Source organism: Mesoplodon densirostris, chromosome 4, assembly GCF_025265405.1.
Source record: "Mesoplodon densirostris isolate mMesDen1 chromosome 4, mMesDen1 primary haplotype, whole genome shotgun sequence".
Lineage (NCBI taxonomy): Eukaryota > Metazoa > Chordata > Mammalia > Artiodactyla > Ziphiidae > Mesoplodon > Mesoplodon densirostris.
This window is the reverse complement of record NC_082664.1, coordinates 76,205,610-76,233,334: the sequence shown is the minus strand read 5'-3', so window position 1 is coordinate 76,233,334 and position 27,725 is coordinate 76,205,610. Positions and strand designations below refer to the sequence as shown.

Sequence of the window (27,725 nt, the reverse complement as noted above, 5' to 3'; positions counted from 1 at the left end):
AGAGTCTGGCACTCATGTTTATTGCAGGTCAGCAAGAGCGAGGTTCAGAGGTAGTGTCACTCCTCATCGTGCATTTTTTGCTGAGAAAGAATAAAAGGTGTGAGGGGGCAGCTGGCGGGAGGGAGGAAGGGTGTGGGGAGGAATCTCTAGGGCTTTGAGGGGCCTAAGGGAGATGCCCTTAGTGGGGAGAGGTTCAGGCCTCAGGGATCTTGGGGTCCCATTTAGGGGTCCTTGTGGTTCGGGGGGGTGGGACTGGGCTTTCTAAGGAGGTTCCAGTCTGTGGGGGGCTTCTCTGAGCAGGAGGGGGGATGCTCAGGTGTGAGTGCTGTGGGACCCTCAGGGCTATCCAAATACAGGGGGAGGAGTGCCCACTAAGAGGGCACTGACATTGGGGCCGCGCTGCTGGGGGGTGAGTAGCAGGGTCTGGGGAGGGACCCACCTTGGCGCCGATGTCGCGGCTCTTGGCCCGCAGCTTGTTGACCTGGGACTCGGCGATGTCCGCCCGCTCCTCTGCCTCATCCAGCTCGTGCTGCACCTTGCGGAACTTGGACAGGTTGGTGTTGGCCTGTTCCTCCTGCGGGGGTTTGGGGGGCGGGAGGATGAGGCGAGAAGGGGCCCAGCCTCCTAGTCTGTCCCTGACCAGGGGCTCAGTGCTCTTACCCCTCACCCGTGTTCCTGCAACAGCCTTGCCAAGGGTGTCCTGCTCCTGGCTTGGCCCCCTCCTCAAACTTGTCCAGCACTCAGACTCCCAGCCACTCACTGCCCAAGAGGAATCCCACGCTGCCTGGTCTCCCTGCCCTCAGAATCCAGCTTCACCTCACCTGTCCAAATGTGACTCTGACAGTGCTCCTGGACCGCCGGGGGTTCCTGCACAGGTGTGCTCATCAGCACGTCACATCCACACTTCTGTGCTCACCCGGATGTCCTCCCCACTGTGCTATGCCTGCTCAGGTCCTCTTCCAGGCCCAGTTCTCCTGCCACCTTCCAGCCTTCAGCACTGGCTGGCCCCCTGACCTGCATCAGCAGCTGCACTGCCTTCTCTTGGGCTTACCGGTATATGGATTATAAGCAGCTTGTGGGCAGGTCCTGGGTGGAATAAGCTTTGCTCTTATTAACTTAGAGTGCCTGACACAGCTCTGAGTTTGAGAGTTAAAGTGAACAGCAAACCCTCCATCCAGGCCTCACGCTGGGGTGGACACTTGTTGGTTCTGACACATAGGAGGGGTGTGTGGAGAAAACCATGAACTCACCGCCTCCTCGGCCTGGCGCTTGTAGGCCTTGACCTTCAGCTGCAGCTTGTCCACCAGGTCCTGCAGCCGCAGCAGGTTCTTCTTATCCTCCTCCGTCTGGGGGCATATGGGAGGGAGAAGCCAGTTTTAGGGGCGGGGGCAGAAGCGATTATCTCTCCCTCCCTCACCACCGCATCTTCTCCTCACGCCTTAGCTGCTCTTCCCTCCAACAGGTCAGGTCAAAGAGGTGGTGGGGAGGGCTTCCCTGGTGGCGCAGTGGTTGGGAGTCCGCCTGCCGATGCAGGGGACACGGGTTCGTGCCCCAGTCCGGGAAGATCCCACATGCCGTGGAGCGGCTGGGCCCGTGAGCCATGGCTGCTGAGCCTGCGCGTCCGGAGCCTGTGCTCCGCAACGGGAGAGGCCACAACAGTGAGAGGCCCGCGTACCGCAAAAAAAAAAAAAAAAAAAGAGGTGGTGGGGAAACTTCATCTCTGACACTGCTTATAGGTCAAAGGGCACGGCAAGGTCCTCAGTCCAGGATCTAAAAAGCAAGGAGGGCTGTGGCCTTAAGGTGAGAAATGGGAGGAGGGGCTCGGAACCAAATGGGATTTCTTCATCTGATAATATGGAGACATCAGGGCTGTTCCAGCTCTAATCTGGAGCACCAGAGGTGCTCTTGGCCAGTGGTTCTGGAGTGAGCAGAGAGGACTAATGAAAGCAGAAAGAAGGGATTATCATAATCCAGATTATTCTAATCTATCATAACCCAATATACATTGTACTGGGTCAGGTATTGGGCACCAGGATCACTGGCTCCAATGTCACGTGATCATTCCTGATCATTGCACGTGCTAGGACGCTACTGCCACTTATGCCCACAATACACCTGAAGTTCTACATCTGTATCTCTTTCCTGTGCCTCTCATATCCAGCTGTCAAATGGATCAATACCCACTTCCTCTGTCTCTCCTGCCCAGGCACACTGTGAAAATAACAGGTCAGAGGCATAAGCTCTGAGCTATACAGATAGATGGAGGGCTTAGAACATTTTGGGATTTCTTTCTCTAAGGCCTTCTGTTTGTTGTCCCAGAAGTTCCATGGAAGATCTGAGCCTTTTCCCATCCTTGACTTTTATCACTAAAATGCCACACAATGCCCCTGCCTCTGAGACTGGTGGAAAGATTGCTTGGACTGTTCTGAAGCCTTCATGGTAGTGCTTCAGGTTATTAAAAAACTGGGGAGGGCTTCCCTGGTGGCGCAGTGGTTGAGAGTCCGCCTGCCGATGCAGAGAACACGGGTTCGTGCCCCGGTCTGGGAAGATCCCACATGCCGCGGAGCGGCTGGGCCCGTGAGCCATGGCCGCTGAGCCTGCGCGTCCGGAGCCTGTGCCCCGCAACGGGATAGGCCACAACAGTGAGAGGCCCACGTACCACAAAACAAACAAACAAACAAAAACTGGGGAAATGCTGGTTCAAAGAGCTTTCAAGAAGTAGAAGTAGATTCTCCCTTCGCTAGAAACATTCATGGACTCAAGCCAAACAGTCTCCAGAGATTGTGAAAGAAAATTAATCTCAAGACAGCTTCTCAAGGAGCAGGTGGCAGGAGGGCTGGGTGGCTCTGTGTGGGGCCGGTGTGGGTCAGGAGGGGGGGCGAGGGATGCGCTTTCATGTCCACTCCTAAGGGCCCGGCCCCAGAGCAGCGGCCGCGCCCACACCTGGTAGGTGAGCTCCTTGATGCGACGCTCGCTCTTCCTCATGCCCTTGATGGACTCTGCGTTGCGCTTCTGCTCGCCTTCCAGCTCATTCTCCAGCTCCCGCACCCGGGCCTCCAGCTTCTGCAGCTGCTTCTTGCCGCCCTTGAGGGCGATCTGCTCGGCCTCGTCCAGCCGGTGCTGCAGGTCCTTGATGGTCTGCTCCATGTTCTTCTTCATGCGCTCCAGGTGCGCACTGGTGTCCTGCTCCTTCTTCAGCTCCTCCGCCATCATGGCGGCCTGTGCATGACAGAGAGTGTAAAGGAACAGGGCCCTGGGGCCCCTTCTTTCCCATTAAGGATCACCTCTTGCCCATCCTGCCATTTGCTCCCCGAGGCCCTCAAACCCACAGAGTGGCAGAGTCACCGCTGTTACAGCACAGTGGCCTGGCCTGGACCCACAGCCCTGGTTCGAGTCTTTTGGGGAGGGCAAGGAGGGGAGCGGTCACTCACGTCCGTGATGGCCTTCTTGGCCTTCTCCTCGGCGTTCCTGCACTCCTGCACTGCCTCCTCCACTTCGCTCTGAAGCTGGGACAGGTCCGCCTCCATCTTCTTCTTCTGGTTGATGAGGCTGGTGTTCTAGATAAAGGTAAAGAAAACTACTGAATGTATGCTTTGCTGCCTGATTCTACACTTTTACCCAGAGAAAATTAGAATGGGTCATTTTTAAAAAACATGTCTTGCTTTTAGTATTTTCCTTGCTTTGCACCTGCTTTCTCTTTTCCTATGAAAATAGATACATTCTACACATTCTATCTAAAGGGACTCAGCTCTGAAGAAAGACTTCAAGCAGGAAAGGGTCTGTAGTTCTACTCCTGAGCTCTGTAGTAACATGTCTGTGCAGGAGTATGAAAATATTCCAAGGAAAATGGGAAAAACTTGGTTAAAGGGACTGTATTCTGGAAGTGATTATAGTTATAGAACGAGTGGGGTAAGGAAGAGAGGACCACATCAGCGGGTGATGTCATTCCCATATGTACTAGATTACGGAACAAAACTCCACAGGGCAGTGCAGTGAGATGGACATAAAAACTCATTACCGAGTATAGCTGAAAACAGTGTGTATGGGATTGCAGAAAAATGGTGTTCTGTGGAGAATTTGGCTTGCAAGTAGATGCAGTTGTGCTTCTTTCAACTCCAAAAGTCCCATTTTAATACAGCAAGCTGAGGCTGGCTGTCTTCTAGATGTAGGATATCCCATAACAGCATGCATTCCACAACTCCCAGATCTGTGATTTTGCCAGGCACCACCAATCCACCATGACACTCTTAGCTTTTAAGTGTAGACCCCTTTCTCAAGGTTGTGGTTCCGCAGCCATGACTAACAGAGGCGAGCTGGTCCAAGAGATGAAATAATTTATGATCCAGGTTGGACATATGCTTTCTCAGGGCATCTGATTCAGAGCATTGCTAGGTGTCCTGGCTCTGCTGCTCGGCAGGTTTCTCCTGGCCTCTCACCTGGGAGTGCAGCAGCTGCACCCGCTCACTGGTCTCGATCAGCTCCTGCTCGGCCAGCTTCCGGGACCGCTCCGTCTGCTCCACCACGGCCCGCAGCTCCTCCAGCTCGGCCTGCAGCAGGTTGTTGCGCCGCTCCACGATGGCGATGTTCTCCTTCAGGTCATCGTTGGCACGGACCGCGTCATCCAGCTGGATCTGGGTGTCCTGCGCATCAGGAGAGTGGGCGTGAGAGAGGCGGCTGGGCTCTGGCCCATCAGAAGGCTGTCAGCTGAACTGGATGCTGTGGAGAGCCCCTGGCGGTGGCTCAGGTGGGGCCTGTGGGAGGTGTCTGCGACGGCCCCGGGGCAGGAGGGATCTGGTGCTGTGATGGGACGCCACCCCCCAACTCGGCCACCACCCCTCTCTGGGTGAGGTGACTTCCTGCTTCCAAGAGTCACCAGGTACCTTCAGCAAGCTCTGGAGGCTCTTGACTTGTTTCTGGGCCTCGGCGGCCACGCGGTTGGCGTGGCTGAGCTGGATCTCCATCTCGTTGAGGTCGCCCTCCATCTTCTTCTTCACCCGCAGGGCCTCGTTGCGGCTGCGCGTCTCCGCGTCCAGGGAGGTCTGCAGGGAGTCCACCACCCGCAGGTGGTTGCGCTTCGCCTGCTCCATCTCCTCGTCCTTCTCTGCCAGCTTCCGCTCCATCTCTGCCTTGATCTGGTTGAACTCCAGCTGGGCCCGCAGGATCTTGCCCTCCTCGTGCTCCAGGGAGGCCTGGAGGGGAGAGGGACCGAAGTTGACAGTCAGGGCACAGGGTATATTGGGGAGGGAGGCTGGGAGGATGCAAGGTGTCACCCAGGAGGGGAAGAGCTGAGAAGAGATGGGGAGGGGGGACCTGCATCCCAGGCCATCCGGGTGCTCTGGGGGAGGAAGTGCTGGATATCCCTGGTTTCCTCTGTCAAGGAAAGGGTTCTGAGCTCACAATTGTCAAGACCCTCCAGCACCAACACTGCATGATCCTGACACATCTAAAATATCATAGAAAAGGGAAGGATTTTTACAACCACAAATTCAAACATTTCTCTTTGTTTCCCAGGCCCCTCACCCTGTAGTGAAAAAAGTTAGAAGCCCCAAATCTCAGGGCTATCGCTAGGTTCTTACAAATGAACAATAACAATAGCTAATATATATTAAGCGCTTAAGCACGTTACCTCATTTAATCTTCATAATAGTCATGCGTAAAATCTCATGAGGTATGTACAACTGATGCCATTTTACAGATGAGAAAACCGAGGTACAGATAGCTTAAGTTACTTGCCCAATGACAAAGTGGTGGTCCTGAAGCCAAGTTTCAAACTCAAGTCTGTTTGAGTCTGGAGCCCATGCTCCCACCCCCTGTTTGAGGGGTTGTTATGATGGCCAGGTTTCAACTTTATAAACCCAGTGGGAAACAAACCTATGATCAAGCTGTGTGTGGCATTTTCCTTTGCACAGACCTTGGCTTTGGAGGTAGTCATGGGTAGTGGGTATATGACCTGGGACTAAGAATAAGGAGCTGATAGATTTTGTCTTGGGTCAGCATCACCCCCAGGTGAGGGAGAGTGCGGAGTCAGAGACAGGAGGGCGGGGGTGGGTAGGAGAGGGTTGGAGGCAGGGGTGCAGGCAGAGCCAGGCCCTCACCTCGGCCTCCTCCAGGGCCGACTGCAGCTCCAGCTTCTCAGCCTCCAGCTGCTTGCGGACCTTCTCCAGCTCGTGGATGGTCTTTCCACTGGAGCCCAGCTGCTCAGTCAGGTCGGAGATCTCCTCTGTGGGAGGGGCGGGCCGCTCAGCTGGGGGCAGCCGGGGTCCAACGCGGGGCACGCCTCTAGGAGCCGCTGGGTGGCGCCACGTGCGGACCCTCCCTGCCCCGCCCCCGCCCCCGCCCCCGGCCTGGGCCCCGCACCCTGCAGGTTCTTGTTCTCCCGCTTGAAGGTCTCCAGCTGCTCCAGGGACTCCTCGTAGGCGTTCTTGAGCTTGAAGAGCTCGGTGCTGAGGGAGCGCGCCTCCTTCTGCGAGGACTCCAGCTCCGACTGCGACTCCTCGTACTTCTGCTTCCACTCGGCCAGGATCTGCGGGGACAGGACGCGGCTCACCGGGCAGCCCCAGCCCCACCTCCAGGGGCGCCCAGGCCCCTCTCCTGGGCTCAGCCTCCTCCCAGCCTCTGCCTCCTGGGAGGACGTTCCTGACTCCCGCCTGCCCGCCTGCTCTGGCCCCTGGCTGCGAGCCCCCAGCCTGGGCCCACCTTGTCGAAGTTCCTCTGCTTCTTGTCCAGGGCCGCGGCGGCCGCGTTGGAGCGCTCCACGTCCACCATCAGGTCTTCGATCTCATTCTGCAGCCGGTGCTTGGTCTTCTCCAGCGAGGAGCACTTGGCGTTGACGGCCTCGACGGCCTCCTCCGCGTCCTGCAGCCTCTGGGCCAGCTTCTTCCTGCCCGGGGCGGTTGGGTGTATGTGTGTCACTCTACCTGGGAACCGTGGGGCCTTGGGACGGCCCCTCCCTGAACTGCCCGATGAGGAGGGCCCGGCCCTCCCACCCAGCTCCTTGGGACACTGAGCAGCCCTTCAGGCCCTGGAACCCCAGCCTCCAGGGAGCCAGGGCTTCGGGTGCTTAGAACAGAGGCTCTTCCTTACTGGGAGCGGCATCAGGGTGGCAGCCCTCACCTCTCCCCACCCAGGCTGATCGGCGGTAGCTCCTCTGACCAACAAGCTTTTTGCTCGTCTTATACGTGAGCATCAGGTATAACCCGGGCCAAAAGCTCGCCCGTCACAGGAAGTGAGTCAGGGCCAGCCAGGGTTCACTCAGAGCGCAGGACCCCAGCTCCCTCGCAAGCACCTGTATTGCCCACCACGTTTCTCCCTACCTCCTCTCTTCCGCCTCAAATCTGCCTCCCGTGCCCACTCTGCCTGTCTCTACCCATGTCCTCTTGAGCCTTCCTCTCTTAGAAGCAGGGTGGGGGGCTGCCCAGGACTCACTTGGCCTCCTCCAGCTCCTCGGTCCTCTGGATGGCGTCCGTCTCATACTTGGTCCTCCACTGGGCCACCTCTGAGTTGGCCTTGGACAGGACGCGCTGCAGCTCGGCCTTGGCCTCCGTCTCCTCCTCGTATTGCTCCCGCAGCAGGTCACAGTCGTGCCGGGCTGACTGCAGCGCGTGGGCCAGGGCGTTCTTCGCCTGAGAGGGGCCGCACCGGGAGGCGGGCTCAGCGTCTGGGAAGGTGGGAGGGAAGGCCCTCTCCCCATTCTCCAGATCCTTTTCATATCTATGAACTTCAACCAAGCCCTGGCCTCCTTCAGGGTGAGGGCTGGTGTGGAATCTCAGCATCTTAAGGTACCTTCCCAGTTTGCCCATCCCTTGCAAATAAGAAAGGAGGCGCTCAGTGATGTTCGGGTGTGGCTTAGCTGAAGAGTAGAAGAACCTGGCCTGGAGGTTTTTTCATTACAGAGGCCTCTCTGCAGCTTCCAGGCTCCATTTCTGAGGTTGGTTGCCCCAGGGCTGCCATCAATCCTGTCCGCTGCCCCGTAGCTGGGCCTCACCTTGCCCTCCTCCTCCAGCTGCCTCTTGAGGTCCTCCAGCTGCTGGGTGTAGGAGAGCTTCCCTCGGGTCAGCTGGGAGATCAGAGCCTCCTTTTCCTCCAGTTGCCGGGACAGCTCACCTGCAGGTGGGAACAAGCGTTTGTGGGCCATGGAAGGGGGCAACTGATGCTCTTCCGTGAGGCAGGCGCAGGGCTGGTTAGGGGCACCCACCGTTCTCCGTCTGCAGCTTGGCTCGCTGGGTGGAGAAGTCATTGAGGGAGCGCTGGGCCTCTTCTAGCTTCGCCCGGTACTCGTTGGCCTGGTCCTCCAGTGTCCGGGACACCTTCTCCAGGTTTGCCTTCAGGCGGTAAGGGACAAGAGAAAGGTGAATGTGGGAGGGGCTGGGTTGACTGGAGGAAGGAAGGGAGGGCCAAGGTTGGGGAGAGCACAGAGGCAGGGGGTGGGGGGTGAAATGGGGCGGGGCTGGAGGGGCACAATCTGGAGAGGATGCATGAATTAAAGAAGGGAGAGATGGTGAGGAGATGGAGACGCAGGTGGAGGGCAAGGCAGGTGCAAGGGAGAGAGGGAGAGAGACCAGAGGGTGACGAAGGGAGTGAGAATAAAAGCGATGGCAGAGAGGAAGTGGAAGGAAGGCGCACTGCGAGGCTGTGAGGGAGGAGAGGGCGAGGAGAGGAGAGCAGAGGCCCACCTTGGCCTTGATGATCTGCTCCATGTTGGAGGTGACGTCGTCCAGCTCCAGCTTGAACTCGCTCTTCTCCTTCTCCAGCTTCTGCTTCACGCGCTGCAGGTTGTCGATCTGCTCGCCCAGCTCGGCCACGCTGTCGGCGTGCTTCTTGCGCAGGGTGGCCGCCGTGGCCTCGTGCTGCAGCGTGGCCTCCTCCAGGTCCCGCCTCATCCTCTGAAACTCAGCCTCGCGCTTCTTGTTCATCTCGATCTGCACGGCCGTGGCCCCGCCGGCCTCCTCCAGCCGCTCACTGATCTCCTCCAGCTCCCGGGACAGGTCTGAGCGCAGCTTCTCCACCTTGGCCCGGGCAGTGCGCTCGGCCTCCAGCTCTTCCTCCAGCTCCTCGATGCGTGCCTGGGCAGGGTATAGGGGGCTCAGACCCACCGCCTGACCCCTCCATCAGAGCTCCCTCCCCAGGGCTCTAGAAGGCTCCTGGCCAAAGCACCCAGGTCCTGCAGAGCAGTGGTTCTCACCAGGGGACATTCTGTGCCCCAGGGGACAGTCAACGAGGCCTGTAGACATTTCTGATGGTCATGACTTGGGGAGGGGGTGTTGCTACTGGCATCTAGTGGGCAGGGGCCAGGGAGGCTGCCAAACATCCTATAGTGCATGGACCGTCAGTGGGAATTTGGTTGAAGCCAAACCTTCAAGGCATTTCCTGGAGGGGCATCTCAGACCCAGTCTGAGCATCTGCAGCCCTGAATCCTGAGAATCTGTGTTCAGAGAGGGATCTTGAGATCCCGTGAGGTCTTGGGTCTCAAAGATTCCACAGATTCACTAGGCTCTGCTCTGCTAACGATAAGGCAGGAAAGCTGGTGCTTGTATTAATCAACCATATTCCTCACTCTCCAGGGCTTACTTTATTTATGCCCAGGGCTGGGTTCCAGCTTAATTGTTCCCTTCCAGGCCAGGTGAGTGCTAGCAGGGTGCCCTCCTCTGTATCATGTCCTTACCTCATTATTTTCTGGCCTTAGCCTTGGCCTGACTAAATTGGCAGAATGTCCCATTTACAATTTTGATCTGTTGTCTGACTAGGAAGGAGCAAAGGGGAGGATTGGTGGGATCCCTTCATCTATGGTTATGGAGGGTGTTGATGGAATGTGTGTGAGGGGGTCCTGGGAGAAGGAGAGAGAGGACCACCACACCCCTGCTCCCAGGATGGAGAATGGGGACTGAGTGCAAGAGCTTGGGCAGGAAGAAGGAGGAGCCACAGCCCATTGCCAAGACCTGGTGAGGATAACAGCACAGTTGTTCTGGGTTCAACAGTCAAAGAGGTTGCCCAGACCAGGGTAGGAGAACCTGGGGACGTCCTAATATTCACGCTAAAACCCAGAAGGGGCACCCAAGAAGATGGGAGGGAAGAGTATCACTGAAGGCAGACCAGCCCCTGAGCAGCCCCCAGAGGAGGGGAATTGTGTTCATGTGTCACTTGCACCCTGGGCTATCGACCCTGAATGCTGAGGGGAGATCAGTTCTCTCCACTAGTGGTCTCATAAGAAAATGAGAGGATAAATAGCTGAGTCCCTGTGGCCTTGGAGTCACTATGTCCAGATGTGGCCGTATAGCTTCTGCAGCTATGAAATGGGAATGAGAGTACCTGCCTTCCTTGCTTCCAGGGCTCTTCTGACAAACTTGGGACTAAAAGCACATTAAAATTCAGGGTGCATTAAAGGCAAGGGAGACTCTGGCTGTGAATTCAGTCTCCTGCAGAGGGATGAGAAAGCCATGCGAAAGACAAAAGAACATCTTCTTGCAAGTGGCTGGCTCACTTCTCTAGCCTGAGCTATATTAAAATAACATATATATGTTGCCTCCTGGTTGACAAAGTGGGCTCCTATACAATATCTCTCTGCAAGGCAGGGGTCATTAGTCCCATTTTACAGACGAGAGGAGAATCTGAGGCTCAGGAGGGGGAGTGACTTGCTCAAGTTTGCAGGAGCTGACTCCATATCACGGTGCTCTGTGGGGATCCAGCCTGAGTTAGTGGCTAGGGTAAATACCTGGGAAGAATAAGAACAGAGCTTCCCATGGGAAGGTGCTCCATGAAGGCCCTTCTCACCCCCATGAAGCGGGGAGAAGCACCAAAAGTAAGGGTTAGAGGAGAAGGGAGCCCTACCAGTTGTCCCAGAGCAGAAAACCCATGAGGTGGAGCATAGCTCAGCAAGAGAAGCCCTTTTAGTAAGTATGATCCCCACCCTCTCCCCCAAATAGTCCCCCAAATAGCTGAAATAAGACATTATTGCTCTAATGGGGGAAGGCTGATGTTCCCGAGTGCCTGTGAGTCAGGGCTGTTGGGGCCTCCGGGCGGCTTGGAGTTCTAGATACTGTCTAGAACCCTAAGCAGCTCCTACAGCCTCATCTGCCTCAGTGCCATTGAGCTCCCGGGTGGCTACACCCAGAAGAACTTCACCTGGTTTTCCTTCAGTTTCTTCTGCAGCTGAAGGGCCAGTGCCTGCTCATCCTCTATCTTACTGTTCAGCTGATTAACGTCAAACTCCTTCCTGGAGGAGAAGAGGGTGACAGGTGGTTTTCCTTTCTCTGTGCCCATCCTCTCCTTCTGCCTCGGCAGGCAAGGACCAGTCCCCTCCCCCTGGCCCCGAGGGTGAAGGTGGGGGGCGGGGGCTGTGTGCCCGGAGCAGCCTTGGCCAGAGGTGCTGCAGCACCTTGCACTCTAACCCTCAGGCCAGACACCCTCAGTAGCCCTTCCTGGCCGCCGCAGGCTCCTACTTCTTGAGCTTTTCTTCCAGCTGCAGCTTGTCATTCTCTAGGTCCATGTTGCTTTCCTGGGTCAGCTTCAGGTCACCCTCCAGCTTCCGCTTGGCTCGCTCCAGGTCCATGCGCACCTTCTTCTCCTGCTCCAGGGATCCCTCCAGCTGGTGGAGAAAAGAAAATGAACAGGATGTAGGAAACCTGAGATCCACAGTGCATCCTCTTCTGCTCCCTTCTAAACCCAAAGTCCAATGGGATTGGAAGTCAGACCAGCAGAGTTAGCCCTGCAAGCATGAAGGATTAGAGACCCAGCCTAGTGAGGCACTGCAGAAAGAAAAGGGCCCCAGGGGTCATGAAAGTTAGTTCTAGGGATTGGGAACCCCTTGGGCATTGGTGTTGCCTGAAAAATCCCAACCTGAGAGGGATGGAGCATGGTTGTTACTACTCACATCATCCACCTGCTGCTCCAATTTGACCTTAGACTTGGTCAGGGTGTTGACCTTGTCTTCCTCAGCCTGAAGGTCATCCAGGGCTTGTTGGTGGGCCTCTTGCAGAGCTTTCTTCTCCTTGGTTAGCTTGGCAATGATCTCGTCCAGCCCAGCCATCTCCTCTGTCAGGTTCTTCACCTGTTGACCAAGAACCCCATCCCCTTTAGGGTCAAAGGTCACCAACCTGGAGACATCTGTGGAGACCTCCAATGCCAAGGACCGGGGCCACACTCAGGTCTGGGAATCCTGAGGAGACTTGGGCTGGAGCCAGAGGGAGCTGCCCTCACCTTGTTCTCTGTTGCGTGCTTCTCCTTCTCCACCTTGGCCAGCGTCAGCTCCAGGTCATCAATGTCCCTCTTGAGCTCAGAGCACTCGTCTTCCAGCTTGCGCTTCTTGGCCGTGAGCTCGGCGTTCATCTCCTCCTCGTCCTCCAGCCTCTCGGTCATCTCCTTCACCTTGGCCTCCAGCTGGATCTTGTTCTTGATCAGCTGGTCGCAGCGCTCTTCCGCATCATTGAGGTTGTCTTGTTCCTGGGAGAAGAGGACAGAGAGGAGAGATGGTGATGAAAGAGAGAAGAGATCCAGGGTCTTAAAGAGAGCCAGAGCTCTGAGACTCATAGTCCCTGGTGATGAGACGGGCTATAATCCAGGGGAGGGGAGAGGAGAAATGGTCTCACCGCCTGCACTTGGAGCTGCAGGTCGTTCTTCTCCTGCAGCAGGGACACCATCTTCTCCTCCAGATCCTTGCGTCGAGCCTCCGACTTCTCCAGTGTCTCTTTGAGGCGCCCAAACTCCTCCTTCATGGTGGCCATCTCCTTCTCTGTCTCTGCGCTCTTCAGCAGCGGTTTGATCTTGAAGTAGAGCTTCATCCAGGGCCAGTTCTTGACCCCCATGAAGGCCCGAATGTTCCACTGGATTACCAGCAGGGCATCCCTGGCAAAGAAACATGGAGGCAGGGAAGGGCACTGTAAAAGAGCACTTCGCAATCATGGGGCCAGCAGCACTCGGCTCCCAGCACATCTAAGCAAGTTTGTAGGCACCTGAGGGCAGGAACCCTGTCTTGTAGCCTTGATAGGCAACCCCACCTCAGCATAACCACACTGAACATGGAGTTGCTCCATAAATATTTATTAATTGATCAATTCAACAAAAGGGCAGTTTTTATCTTCCTTACTGGAGTATTAGTAGCTATGGAAGCTACCACTTGCAGAATGTCTACTGTGTTCGGTGTTTCTAATCTCATAAGAACCTCAAGCACGTTAAAAATATGATATTTTCCATTTATGAATATCTATAATATATGTGTAAGACATGAAGCATGAAACAAAATGACTGTCCGTGAACTCATCACCCAAACAAGAACTAGAGCATTGCCATCGCTGATTCTACCTGTGGGCTCCACCCCATCCCCTTTCCTGGTCCTTCCACCAGAAGCAGCCACTACCTTGAATCTTGTGTTTTTTGTTTCCTAACTTTTTCAAAAAATATTTTAACCATATATGTATGCATCTTTTAACAATATGCTATTTTAAAAATTATTTCTGACCTTTATAAAAATTGCATCACACAATAGGTATCCTTCTGTGACTTGCTTTTTTTACTCAGCAATATGCTCTTAAGGTTCAAACATATTGTACCATGTAGTTTTGGTTCCCTCCTTTTTCGTTCCTTTATAATATTCCCCTGAATGAGTATTCACCCATTCTCCTGTGGATGAAAATTCAAGTTGTTTCCAGATCTTTGCTATTTTGACCAATGTTACTATAAAGTTTCTTTTTTGTCTCATGTTGAATATGTGCAGGAGTTACTCTGTGGGAATGCACTCAGGAGTGGAAAGGTATGTAACTGTTCAGCTTTAAAAGAAAATGATACGTTGTTTTCCAAAGAGATTGCACACATTTACACATCCATAAGCAGTGAGTCAGACTTTTTGATTTTTGTCAATCTAGTGTTTAAAAATGGTATCTCATTGGAGTCTTAATTTGTATTTCCCTAAGGGGAATTTTCTTTTTTAAAGAATTCAAAATGAGACCCAGAGTGGCAAAGTCACTTGCTCAGGCTGGCTAGTAAGTGGTGGAGCCAGGATTTGAATTTAGGTCTCCTGACCCATGCCACTTCGCTCTGCTTGTCTGCCTCTTACATCTCTGGGAGTTCCTCTCTCTTTCCCTCCAGCCTCACCTGCGCTCCAAGATCTTCTTGAACTCAATGCGCATGAGCTGACCCCGGGCTTGTGCCTGGATGCGGGTGATGATGCGGCTCAGCCTCTCATCCCGCATCTCCTCCAGCAGCCCCAGCAGCCCCGCCTTGAAGAACACCTGGGGGTGAGGGGTAGAGATAAGGGGGCCACAGCCTCAGAGAAGGGTAGCCAGGGTGGAGGGAGAGTGTGGGAGACCCTGGCTCAACTTCCCAGGGCCCTGTTATCCACACATCCTAGACCTGGGAGTGAAATGTGAAAAACAAGACAGAAAGGAAGCCTGGGTTCCAGCCCTTGGTTGATACGGGTAGCCAGGAATCAGGGGTCTGCCTTCCAAACTCCCAACTGGTCCACTCAGCATGGTCACACATCTTTCAACGCCACCCTACTGGGCTCTGGACTCACCTTGGTGTGGCCAAACTTGTACTGGTTGTGGTCAATGTCCAGGGAGCCCAGCAGCTTCTCTGTCCCTTTCCTGCTGTCAATGAACTGGCCCTCGGGGATGGCTGCCGGGTTCAGGATGCGGTACCTGGGAGGGAGTTGCCCGTAGTTACCCACGTTCTGCACTGATCTCTGCCCAGAGAATCTGAGGCCACCTGAAGATTCCCCTCCCACCCGAGGCTGCCCATGCTCCCCCTGTTCCCTGAGCCCTGGAGGGCCCTGGTACCCACCTCTGCCGGAAGTCCCCATAGAGGATGCGGTTGGGGAAGCCCTTCCTGCAGATGCGGATGCCCTCCAGCACACCATTGCAGCGCAGCTGGTGCATGACGAGGGGATTGTCCATCACCCCTGTGGCAGGAAGGGAGAGGGAGGGCGTCAGCCTTAGGGCAAGTGGATGCCAAGTGCCCTCTCCAGACTAGACCCTTGTGCATCGCTCACCGGGAGCCTTCCGTTCATTGGGGATGATGCAGCGCACAAAGTGAGGGTGGGTGGTCCTCAGGTTGGTCATCAGCTTATTCAGATTCTCCTGGGGGTGGATGAGAGTTGGAGGTCAGGAGCCACAGTTTCCATCCCTTTGGTCCCTGAGCCCTGGGACCCAGACAACCTGTCACCAGAACCCTCAAAGGGATAGGGAGCTGATACATAATTTATGATGTGAGTTCAGGCTTGTATAGAATTTACATGCCCAAAACGACCACATAACTCTAGCTTCTTTCCTCTCTAAACTCAGAGCATCAGGTTAGGGTGGTGCAGACAAAATGCTCTGGGCTGGGCCTGTCCACCACAAGTCTCTTGGCATCTCTGGGCCCTTCTTACCCGGTGGAGGGCTGATACTGTCTGAAATGATGAGCCCTTTTTCTTGCCTCCTTTGCCTTTACTGCTGTCCCCTAATAACAAGAGAAGGAATGATAAACGAGGGCTTGAACACAGAGGAGCCCTCGGGTAGGGGCAAGGCTCTGCTGCTCACTAGATGTGTGACTTTGGGCAAATAATTCTCTAGGTCTCAGTTTTCTCATGAGGAGGAGAAGAAGATTAGAAAAGATCAAGCATGGAGTGTGCCTTTCCGGTGCCTGGCACAAAGCAAGCATTGAAATAATATCAGTGCTTTCTCTTCCCATTCCCTTCTAACCCCTACCCATGCTTACATCTTTCCACTTTCTACTTTTCTTCTTGTACTTTACCCTCATTGTTTCAGTTCACACCCTTTCTCTTCCTTCTCTGAACTGGAGGCTCGTTTGTTCTACTGTATGTTCAGTGATCCTCTCAACATTTACTGTGACCTCCTGCAGGCACGGCTCCATGCCAGGCCTGCGGCAGTGATGTGCTGCCCCCCTCACTGATCTTCAGTTGCTCAGAGTCTTGAAGAGATGCACAGCATGTACAACAACGTCCATAACCCAATGGGCAAAATGGCACTTCCACAGAAGGGGTAGAGATGGGCCGCTGTGGGATCTCCTGACCCCCTCCCATGGCTCACGGGCTCCCTCCTGCCTTTAGAGTTGTGTGCTTTGAAGCAGCGGGATCCTGGCCCCTTGCACCTCCAGAACTGCTCTGGCAGTGCAGGGCTGCCCTCTTACCGACATCAGTGGAGGCATACGAGGAGAAGAGTGTGGCCATGAGCTTGAGGGAGGACTTCTGGTACAAGCCCACTACCGTCTCGTTGAGCGGGTCTTTGTTCTTCTCCAGCCAGCCTGTGATGTTGTAGTCCACGGTGCCAGCGTAGTGGATCAGGGAGAAGTGGGCTTCCGGCTTCCCCTTGACATTACGCGGCTTCTGGAAGTTGTTGGACTTGCCCAGGTGGTTGTCGTACAGCTTGGCCTTGAAGGTCATGTCAGTGGCCTTGGGGAACATGCACTCCTCCTCCAGGATGGACATGATGCCCATGGGCTGATGGCAGCGTGGGGAGGGGGAGAGCATCACTGAGTGCACTCCCAGGCTTGCAGAGTCCCATACCCCGACAGAGGAGAGACTGCAGCCCAGTGTAGCAGGCAGGCCACAGAGAGCCCGAGCTGGTACCTCGTGTCCCAATACAGGAAGCCAATATTCCTGGAGTTAACCTAAATCCGAATACGTTCAGATCTGGCCAATGTAACCTCTTTCTGCCCCAGTGGACCCAGAGAAGAGCCCTGTACTCCCAATCCCCAGCCCCCGGCCCCACCAGGGCTCAAGAACAGCCCCTTCTTCCTGAATGGCTCCCTGCGTGGGGTGAAGGCTGGGACAGAAGTGTGTCAGAGGCGCCAGACCACAGGGCAGGCCAGACTCGTCCCTATATGACGGGTAACAATCGTTCAAGGGACGGTTAGAGGGATCCGGGTTCTGCACAGTGTCCTGCACTTCAGAAAGTGTAGCAGCTCTTGACTTTTCTTGGGACAGGGATCCTACTGAGAATTTGGCGAATCCAAAGACTCCCTCCCCAGAAAAATGCACATACACACGCATACTTGCATATACACCTCGCCCACCACCAGTCCACACACACTTCTACATACAATTTCAGGGAAATCTGAGGCCTCTGGAAGAGCAGCACCGTGGATAACTACGCAAAGCTTGTGGGGAAGGCCCTGTTTTCTGACTGGCCGTGGCTGGGCTGGGGGAGGGGCAGGTGCTGCGGCCTCTGGCCTCCATCAGCAATGGAGCCCTGGGAGCAAGTCAGCACTGGGAGCCTCCCACCAGCTCCGTCCTGTCTCCCCTGAGGAACCTCCATAGATAAGAGGAGCTGAAAACAGGCTTATCCTCAGCCAACAGGGAGAGGATGGGAAGCCAACATGTCTAGTTTCAGCCTCGTTTCTTCCCATGAATGATGCTTCTCATGGGGTGTCAGAGGGGCCAGGAACCCTCTCCTTCACTACATCCCCCTCTTAAGACCCTGGGAGGTGTCCACCAGACAGGACAAGGTCTTAGGTGCTGGGGACAGATGGAAGGGCTGGACCTGTGTATGCTTCTGATGTCACAGTGTGTGAAAGCAGGGCTTGGGATTCTGGGGACTAGTTTCCTGGGTGTAGAGGGACAGGGCTGCCACTTTGTCTGGGATGGCAGGTGAAGGGGACCGTGTGGAGGGGCCGAATCGGCACCTTCTCGATGAGGTCGATGCAGGCCTGCAGGTCCATGCCGAAGTCGATGAACTCCCACTCGATGCCCTCCTTCTTGTATTCCTCCTGTTCCAGCACGAACATGTGGTGGTTGAAGAACTGCTGCAGCTTCTCGTTGGTGAAGTTGATGCAGAGCTGCTCAAAGCTGTTGAACTACAGAGCGGGGGGTGGGGGAGGGGAGCAGGTCAGACAGGCAGCTGTCCGTGGCCCATGGGGTGGGCCCAGGGCTGCGTCCAGCCCGGCAAGGGGTGCAGCTGGTCCCTCCCCTCCCCTGTCAGGGCGGGGAGGGAGAGCCCCCTGAAGACACATGACCGCCTCCACCACTGCGGAGCCCACCGCCATCCCCGTGCCTGGCCTGCAGCCGGCTCAGCCAGCAGTGGCTGCCTGTGCGAACCAGTGAGTTACGGTTCTCCTGGCCCCGGGGCTCCCCACTCACGTCGAAGATCTCGAAGCCGGCAATGTCCAGGACGCCTATGAAGTACTGGCGCGGCTGCTTGGTCTCCAGGGTGGCGTTGATCCGCGTCACCATCCAGTTGAACATCTTCTCGTACACGGCCTTGGCCAGCGCCCCGATGGAGTAGTACACCTGCTGGACATTCTGCCCCTTGGTGACGTACTCATTGCCCACCTTCACTCGAGGGTGGCACAGCCCCTTGAGCAGGTCGGCTGAGTTCAGCCCCATGAGGTAGGCGGACTTATCAGCATCTGGTGGAGAAGGAAAGGGATAAGCAAGCACTTTCAGCAGACCCTCTTTCCCTGCCCAGGACCATCAGGTCCTGCCTCTCTCGTTAAACAGTTGCAAATAGGGACTTCCCTGGTGGCACAGTGTTTAAGAATCCGCTTGCCAATGCAGGGGACACGGGTTCAATTCCTGGTCTGCGAAGATCCCACACGCCGTGGAGCAACTAAGCCTGCGAGCCACAACTACTGAGCCTGCGCTCTAGAGCCCACGAGCCACAACTACTGAGCCCACGTGCCGCAACTACTGAAGCCCACGCTCTTAGAGCCCGTGCTCCACAACAAGAAAAGCCGCCGCAATGAGAAGCCTGCACACTGCAATGAAGAGTAGGCCCCGCTCACCCCAACTAGAGAAAGCCCGCACGCAGCAACGAAGACCCAACGCAGCCAAAAAAAAAAAATTGTTGAAAGGCACCCCTTTTGGACACAGAATGGGAGACCGTGCTCCTAGAGGACTGTCTCTGCATGACGGGCAGACACCCATCCCCTCAGGCCTTCTCAGCGCCTGCTCTCCTGTCCTCGAACCTTCAGTGCCGTCGGGCTCGGCCTGCTCCTCCCGCTGCTTCTGCTTGAACTTCATGTTTCCGTAGTGCATGATGGCACCCGTCAGCTTGTAGACGCCGGCCTTTTCCTCAGGAGTGAAGCCCAGCACGTCGAAGGCGCTCTGGGGCAGGGCGAGAGAGGCAGAGTGAGTGACGGGGCGGGTGGCCCAGGAGCCCCGGGACCCTCCCACTGCCTCCTCGCTCACATCCGTGGCCGCCAGCTCCTCGGAGTCGTCGATGGAGGCCACGGACACCTCCCCCTGAGACACGAAGGCGTAGTCGTAGGGGTTGTTGGTGACCAGCAGCATGTCTGTCCAGGCGAGGGACAGGGCGGGGGACAAGGGGGTGGGAGGGGGCACGGTGGGGGGGAGGGGTGGGGAGAAGGGAAGAGCGGGAGCAGGTAGAGAGGAGGACCGTCAGCAAGGACCAAGGGGAGGACCCAGAAGAAAAGGAAAAGTGGGCGGCGAGGACCCAGGGTGGAAGGATGGTGGGCGAATGACAGGTGGGAGAAGGGGAGGCAAATGCAGAGGAGAAGGAGTAAAGCAGCAAGGAAGGGTGGAAAGGGAGGCAAGAATTGACACAGGGGAGTCCAAGGTGAGGGAGGAAGAGAAAGGCAATGGGCAGATGGAAGGAGGGGGGGTGAGCAGGCTGGCGGGACGGGTGAGGAGGAGGAGGGATCTGCCCTGCACAGGCGGGCTTGCGGAGGGCGCTGGGGGCAGCAGGGCCATCGGGCCGGGCTCACCCAGCAGCTCTGGCTTCTTGTTGGACAGGATCTGGTAGAAGATGTGGTAGTTCCTCTCAGCCTTCAGCTGGAAGATCACCCGGGACTTCTCCAGGAGATCTGAAGTGAGGAGAGGGGAGGAAGGCAGGTAAGGAGGGAAAGAGCCAAGCCAGCAAAAGGGTGGAGGTCAGGGGAGAAGAGCTCTCCCGGCAAGTGGAGAGAGCCAGGGGAAAGATACGGTTGAAAGGAAGAAGAATTCTAAAGCCAAGAGGCAAATGTAGACAGAGACAGAAGATGGAGGGGAAATGTTGAGGTGGGGCATCCAGCGGGAATGAAGGCAGAGGTGGAGGACCCGGAGGTGTGGGCAGGGCTCCCCACGTACTCACAGGTTTCTATGTCTGCAGAAGCCAACTTTCCAGTGGCTCCAAAGTGGATCCTGATGAATTTCCCCTGGGGGCAGATGGGACAAAGAGTGAGAGAACTGGCCACAAGAGACACACGGAGATCCTGGACCTCATTGCAACCCAGAATGCCCTGGACGGTTCTGGAAAGGTAAATGACTTCTTTGGAATCCCAGTTTAGTATCAGTAAAACAGGGAAGAGGATGCCCATCCCCACATGCCACCCAGGGATCTCTGAGCAGAAACAACACAGGAGGGGACTTCCCTGGTGGTCCAGCTGTTAGGACTCTGCTCTCCCAATGCAGGGGGCCCAGGTTCAATCCGTGGTCAGGGAACTATCAATAGATCCTGCATGCCACAACTAAAGATCCCGCCTGCCACAGTGAAGATCCCACGTGCCACAACTAAAGACCCAGCTCAGCCAAATAAATAAATAAATAAATATTTTTTTAAAAAAGAAAGAAATGACACAGGAATGAGCACTGATAGAATGTGTCCTGCTTATACCTCTGATATGAGCTCTTGTAATCCTCCCAATAACCAGCAAGGTAGACACTGCTACCTCTGTCCCACTGATGCAGGAACTGGGGCTCAGAGAGGTGTGGGGACTTGCTGGGCAGATGGAATGCTGGGGAATTGGCTCCAACGCCCATGTTCTCTTCCCACTTCCAGTGTGGAAGAGCTTTGGAAACAGTCATAAGGAAAATCTAGAATGTGACCCAAATCAGCCCTGTTACTTGGCTCTGGAACAGCTGTGGTGGCTCTGGGTCTCTTTTCTTGAGTTACCAGCACTTGGGGGGCCAGGCTGAGTGGGGAGGGTTTGGAGTGTGTGTGTGTGTGTGTGTGTGTGTGTGTGTGTGTGTGTGTTATTTGATATCCCCAAACCAAATGCAGGACAATCAACCAGGTGGGGTGTCTGTTGGCAAAACTGCACCGCCCTTTTTTTTGTTGAGGCCGCATGAGGCCAGTTGGCAGTGGTCAGGTGCACTCACGAAGCGGGAGGAGTTGTCGTTCCGGACGGTCTTGGCGTTGCCGAAGGCCTCCAGGGCAGGGTTGGCCTGGATGATCTGGTCCTCCAGGGTGCCCTGCAGAGGGAGCAGAGTGCGGGGCTGCATCTCCAGTCCACCTCCAGGTGGTGGTGGGGAGGGCGGGGGTGTGGCTGGATGAACTGCTGGGGGGTCTGCAGCTCCAACGGGTCATATTCAGACCTCAGAGTGTGTGTCTCCTGCCAGGTAGGTCTTGAGCACTGGGCTCAGGAGTGCAGTCTTCACTGTTTCCCAGGGCAGGGCTAGGGGTCCCCTGGTCAGCCCGCCCCCAGTCCCCCTCTGCCGAGCCCGTGGCCCACCCGGCACCTTGGTTGCATTGACGTCCTTCTTGCCTCGGTCACCTATGGCTGCGATGCTGGCAAAGTACTGGATGACACGTTTCGTGTTCACAGTCTTCCCTGCCCCAGATTCTCCGCTGGGGGCAACAGGGACCCATCAGAACCCAGATTCCCACCACCCTCCATTCGAAGTTCAGCACTGCACCCCCCTCTCTCAGAGTCCCAGCCATCTAATCTCCTCCCCCGAGGCCCAGCTCCCTGCAGAGTCTGCCCAGCACTGTAGGTCACTCCGGCACTCCTCGGAGAGCCCAGTTCCTTGCAGTCTCCGCCTTAAACCTTTCCTCCCCACCCCATCACCCCCAGGAATCAGCCTGGGTCCCCCCCCAGCCCACGCCCCTCTGTGGGTGGATGGTGTTTGCTCACGTGATGAGGATTGACTGGTTCTCCCGATCTGGAAGAGAAAAGAGCAGAGGCAATGGGGTCAGGGCTGAGGGCCCAGGTCCATGGGTGTGGGGCTGAGGGGCCACAGGTCAGAGCAGCCGGCTCACCTGTCAGCATGTACTGGTAGGCGTTGTCGGAGATGGAGAAGATATGGGGCGGCGCCTCGCTCCTCTTCTTGCCCCGGTAGGCGGCCACCACCTCGGCGTTGTACACCGGCAGCCACTTGTAGGGGTTGATGGTGACGCAGAAGAGGCCCGAGTAGGTCTAGGGGAGGCAAACGAGGAGTGAGTTGCCAGTGATGAGGGGGGAGGGTTGGCAGTTTTCGGAGTTAGCGAAAGGTCTTAGGAGAGGAAGAGAAAGGAAAACGTATGAAGGCGCGCTCCATCTGAGGACTCCCAGCCCTCAGGGTACTAGAATTGCACCAAGGATGCAGGGATTGGGACAGAGTGCAATACTGCCTGGGCACGAAAGACAGAAACTCTCGGGACTCCAGGAGGTGGAAATACGTGGAGCAGGAAGCCACTAGACTGAGAGGGGCGTCCCGGGGCGCACTCACGTAGATCATCCAGGCTGCGTAGCGCTCCTTGAGGTTGTAGAGCACCGCGGGCTCGTGCAGGAAGGTCAGCATGGCCATGTCCTCGATCTTGTCGAACTTGGGCGGGTTCTGCTGCAACACCTGGTCCTCCTTCACGGTCACCGTCTGGGGGGGGTGGGGCAGTGGGACAGGGGTGACCACACTCCCACCGGGACCCTTGCCAGCCTCGCCCACGTACCTCCTCCCAGAATACAGGCTGGGACCTGGCCTCGTTCCCCTAGCTCTTCTCTCACCAGTGCCTGGGCCCTAGCCCATAGCTCCCCATGACACCAGATAATCTACCTGCCCACTGTCTCTCTCTTCCTAGGAACTGTCCTAGAGTCCCAGTCCCTGTGTCTTGCCAGTTGCCCAGACCCTGTGCCCATGAGCATCACCTTTCAGTCCCTGCTTAATTGTCTAAGGCTGGCCACTCTCTGACCTGTGCACACACACCTTACCCTGATTCTTGGGGGCAGTACTTCAGGGCATCAATTGCTCAGGGCAAACCTTGCCACTAACGGAAAAACATCTCACCCATCTGCCCTACACTCTTCACTGGTCACTGTCAAATGGTTTGATTGCCACTGGTCAGTTTGCCGTGCCCTGACGTCATGAGATCCTGCAAGTAGGTATTCCAACATTTTTTTTTACAGTGGAGAAAGCTGTGGATCAATAACTAAATGATTTGCCAGCATGGTGGCTGCTAGTGGCAGAGCTGGGTTCAGGGTCAAAGTCCCCAGAGGTTGTGGCCTGTTATTACACACCTCAATGGGACGCAACAGTCAGCCAGCATGTCTGCGAGGCACACGGTTCTGAGCCACTGCTGCTGAGCAGTGGCAGTTCTCGTGGCTGGCATGAGGGACCAGGACTGTGGATTTCTGAGTGTCAGTTGTCAGCCCGGGACTGAGCATTCCACTTAAGAGTTCCTGCTCTTTGAGTTCATCGGTAAAAGTTTGCTCTTGGTATGGCTGTGGAGGACTGGGGAGACTCGGTTCATGGAGGAAGCTGAGGCAGAGTGGAGGGATGCAGGTTTGAGAAGGGAGCTTCATTTGATGCTGTGTCTATGCCCTCTTTATCTAAAAGTCCCCTCTGAGGAGGAAACCAGCTGAGGTTTTCAGCCGCCAACCTCCTCTCTGGCAACGGGCTGGCGTGGGGCCTTGTTACACCTGCTCAGACCTAACAAGAAAGGTCAGTTCTCACTCAGAGGCTGGGCTTCTCGAGGGGGGCTCATCCAGCACCCCCCCCTGGCTTTGGCTCTTCTCCAGAGCCCCTCAGGTCCCACTGCATGTGGCTCCACCCCTGCACCCACCACCCTGTGCTGTGCCCCACGCACCTTGCCATTCTCTGTCTCGGCAGTGACCTTGCCTCCCTCCCGGGACAAGATCTTGGCCTTGACAAACTCTTCCTTGTCATCCGGCACGAAGCACTCAGTGCGGATGTCGAAAGGCCGGGTCTGGGCCTCTAGACGCTCCTTCTCTGACTTGCGGAGGTACTGGGCCGCCGCCCCAAAATCGGCCATCTGGGCATCGGTCATCTTGTCCCTCCTCTGTGGCTGAGACAGGAGGGCCCAGGCCTCAGTGGGCGGCATTGCCCTCTGCCCCCGACTCTGCTCCACCTCCTCACCACCTGGGTCCTATCACTCTCACCTCTCTACCTGGCCTGGGTCCAGCCCTCCCCAACTCGGGTTCTGCTTCCCTTGCCCTCTGATGTGAAGCTGAAGGAGAATCTGTCAGGGGTCTGCGTGGGGTGGAATTGGCTAGAGTTTGCTAAGGCGAGGTGCTGAGCTGCTCAGAGGAGAGACAGGGGGCCCCTGGTGCAGCAACCTGGTTTCCAGGAGAAAATTGGGGTGGTTCTCACCCGGCGATCTCTTCACAGAGAATCCTGGAGACTCTGGACCATGGACGGAGCCACAGAGGTACAGCCAGGCAGAGGGAAGAACAGACAAGGAGAATGAGGAACAACGGAGGCAGGCCCGTGGGGAGAAGTAAGCCGGGAGGCTAAACCGAGAGCCAGCCAAGTGGGACAGACCGACATGGGCAGTCAGGGGCAGATGAGAGGCAGAGAGACAGGAAAGGAAGGATGCAGAGCTAGTAAAAGTGAGAGGAGTGGGATGTGGAATCCGAGCTGGAAACAGAGAGGCAAGGAGATTAGAACACGCAGCTGTGAAGGGCAGGAGGAGAGACAGACAAAGAAGTATGATAGTGACAAGTACTGACAAAGACCAAGAGGCAGAATAAAATTGGACAAAGAGAGGGAAGCCATCCAAGGAGGGACAAAGATGGAGAACGCACACGCAGGACACAGAAAGCGGGAGAGGACAGATGCAGGGAAAGAAATGCAGATAGGAGAAGCAAAGAGGTTTCTGGTTTTCCCCTTGGAACCTCCCCTCTGTCAGTGGAAACTTCCCAGGGCTGGAGAACGTCAGTTTTAGCAGAACCCTTGGGCCTCCAACTGACCTGCACCCCCGTTCCCCTCAAGTTGGGGGCTCTGAGGGCTAGCTACGGAGCTCCCACCCAAACCCCATCTTACCTGGTTCAGAGGAGTGTCACTCTGTCCCTAGAGCGCGATCCTTTATATCCCGCTGCACCCACCCACTGCCTAAATTTGGAGTCCTTCCCTAGGGACCCTCCCTCCCACCTCTCTCCCCTCCCAGCCCCTCCTCCCTTGATCCCTTGGCTCTGGAGGTGACAAGAGGACAAGAGGACCTCCAGATTTGCCCATGAAAGGTCTGTCGCCCTAGCCCCTCTGGCTCCAGGGCCTTTTTTTAGTCCTTGGGCACATTCCTCCCCTCCAAAGGACTGATGGGCAGATAGCGGGAAGACAGGACTTCTCACACGACTGCCCCCGCACCACCAGGCCCTTACCTTGGTTATTTTTAACCTGAAGGGTGAGATGAGCACTCTGGGTGAGGGCCACCTTCTTCTGCAGGCCAGATGCTTGTCCCCTGCCCCCAACCACGGGCTCCCCTCCCTCCTTTCCTCCCGGGCCTGTCCTCACACAGCCCAGGCTGGGAGCAACTCCCCACTCTCTCTGGACCTGGAGTCCCATGGTGCTGGGGACTGGCAGCTGGAGCCAGGATGCCCAGGGAGGGGCTTTACTTCCCAGCAACTTGACTCAGTTTCCTTTTGTCAGGAAAAGAATTGCCATGCTGGCCTCTCTGTGCGGTCCTGGTTTCCTCCTGGTCCCCAAGTCTGCAGGCAGGTGTCCTCCTGGGAACGTGAGGCTGCATTACTCTGGGGACACATCTGGAGCCCCCAACCCCTTCCCTGCTGCTCCTGATACGGTGACCACCGTCTAACCGCTCGAACAGGGGAAGGGATTCCCCCATGCCACCAAAGCAGATTCGCACCCAGGCCCACAGTCCAGCACCCTCACACATGGCCTTGGCCACCATGGGTCCGTGCCCATTCTTAAACACATGCATACAGATATTTCACACTTACACACTTAAGTTTGCAGATTTTCCTTCTTGCTTTTATGCACACTGAAACACACATTTGCACAAATAAGCTTTTACCCCTCCTCTGCCACCCTCTGCTCCCAGTGAGGGGCGGGGTAGGGTGGGGAGGAGCAAGGGGCAAGAGGCGTTAATCCCAGGGCCTGAGGGCGGGGGTGTGTGGGGGGGGTGGCGGGCGCTGCTCCCTTCCGCCTCTCTGGGCTGCCAGAGGGTGCAGGTGCTGCTGAGGCTGGCTGGGGTCCTGGCCGCCCCGGGGATTTACACGAGCTGGGCCCCAAGCTCTGCATTCTGCAGGGGTGGGGCGGGGCTCTGCCGTCTGATCCCCCTCCCCAGGTAGAACCCCAGCGCTCCCTCCCGACCCTCGTGGGGCTCATACTCACATGTCTGTCTTCGTGGGTGCCCCCCAGCGCCCCAGGCCCTCAGGGTCCCCCTCCCCAGCCTCCAGTGACGCCGCCTCTCAGAGGCGGTAGGTGTCAGGTCTTCAACAGGCCATGCCTGTTATGACTAAGTGGACATTGTGTGCAGGAAACAAAGCCAGACTCCCCTGCCCTGGCTTGCCCTACACCCTCACACCCAGGAACGCTCTCCCAGCTGCCCCTCCCAAACCATCTCCTGTCACCTCTCAATATAGCTCTAGAGTGGGGAGGTGGGTAGGACGGACAGGGGTCAACTTCTCTGCTTTCCACCAAATATGTGTTCTCTCCCCCAAGGCGCCAACTCCTTAGGACCCTCCACTGCCCCATTAATGGACTCAGGAATACATCTGTCTGCAGGGAACCTGTACTCCATATCCAGTGTCCTTGGGGGGACCAACCCCACATTCCCATCTCCAGCAGGTGCATATGCCAAATTGTTCCCCCAGGGCATGCAAGCTACTTGTCCCCAGCTCTAGGTCACTGGAGGACCTAGTGTGCAAGCTGGGGGTCAGTCCGTGGCCCAGTACGCCACTGCCTGGTTCCCACTGTCATGGCGACGTGATAAGGGGCTGAGAACACCAGGTCAAGCTGGGTCAGGCCCAGATGACAAAGACTAGGCTTTGTCCTCAGGGAGCCCTATGTCCTAAGCAGGCCAGACTGGGTACAGGTGGAGTGGGGGTGAGGGGTAGGCAGGAAGTTCCCACTGTCTCCTGTGGAAGGAGGAGGAGGGGAGGGGTTAAATTGGTCCCAGGGCTCTGCCCCCCGTCTGGCCTGGTTTGCCCGCCTCTCCCTTTCCTAGGCCCCCTTCTCTCCCCAGCTCCACATCCATCCCTGCTCTCCATCCTCCCGCAACTGCCTCCTAAAGCAACTCCTCATTCTGCTAGAAGTCCTGGACAGTGAGGGCACGGGATGGAGACTCCTGCCACAGGAAAGGGGATGAGGAGGCAGGACTAGCCTTGGCACCAGGTTGCCCCTCTTTTGCCTGGCTCCCTGTATGCCTGCCTCCCTTTCCCTCTGCCTGGTGCCCTGTCTCAAAGTTGGGCCTGGGGCTTCCCTGGTGGCGCAGTGGTTGAGACTGCCTGCTGATGCAGGGGACATGGGTTCGTACCCCGGTCTGGGAAGATCCCACATGCCGCGGAGCGGCTGGGCCCGTGAGCCATGGCCGTTGAGTCTGCGCGTCGGGAGCCTGTGCTCCGCAACGGGAGAGGCCACAAAAGTGAGAGGCCCGCGTACCGCCAAAAAAAAAAAAAAAAAAAAAAAAAAAAAAAGTTGGGCCTGGCCTCTGATTCTCCCTGACACCATGTTTCTGCCCATCACGGGGTCTGACATGCCTGCATTTCCATGAGTCTCTGACTTCTCCAGGCCCACCCTCGGCTCGCTCTCTGCCTGTCCCATCTCTGCCTCCACACCCTGCTCCAGGGTCTTCATCCGCTTCTCTCTAACCTGAATGTTCTCCACTTTCCTGATTTTGCTTGCATCTGAA

The 27,725-nt window shown here is 56.3% G+C and overlaps 1 protein-coding gene across 1 annotated transcript; it reads right to left on the bottom strand.

Moving 5' to 3' along the window:
* Positions 1–56: 56 nt before the first annotated feature.
* On the bottom strand, positions 57–23,903 carry LOC132489316 (myosin-6-like). The gene is made up of 37 exons (XM_060098219.1): positions 23,703–23,903; positions 22,352–22,495; positions 21,903–22,059; positions 21,778–21,805; positions 21,383–21,491; positions 21,023–21,115; positions 20,016–20,079; positions 19,651–19,749; positions 19,115–19,218; positions 18,892–19,030; positions 18,065–18,333; positions 17,611–17,781; positions 16,117–16,426; positions 15,356–15,426; positions 14,978–15,065; positions 14,770–14,887; positions 14,504–14,627; positions 14,083–14,219; positions 12,582–12,837; positions 12,193–12,435; positions 11,867–12,043; positions 11,436–11,581; positions 11,119–11,209; positions 8,673–9,062; positions 8,195–8,321; positions 7,985–8,103; positions 7,426–7,622; positions 6,697–6,880; positions 6,358–6,523; positions 6,096–6,220; positions 4,881–5,189; positions 4,437–4,640; positions 3,432–3,557; positions 2,944–3,219; positions 1,251–1,346; positions 440–574; positions 57–80 (listed from the first exon to the last, which is right to left on the bottom strand). The coding sequence occupies exons 1-37, from the start codon at positions 23,901–23,903 to the stop codon at positions 57–59; spliced, it is 5,817 nt and encodes a 1,938-aa protein (XP_059954202.1).
* Positions 23,904–27,725: the final 3,822 nt, after the last annotated feature.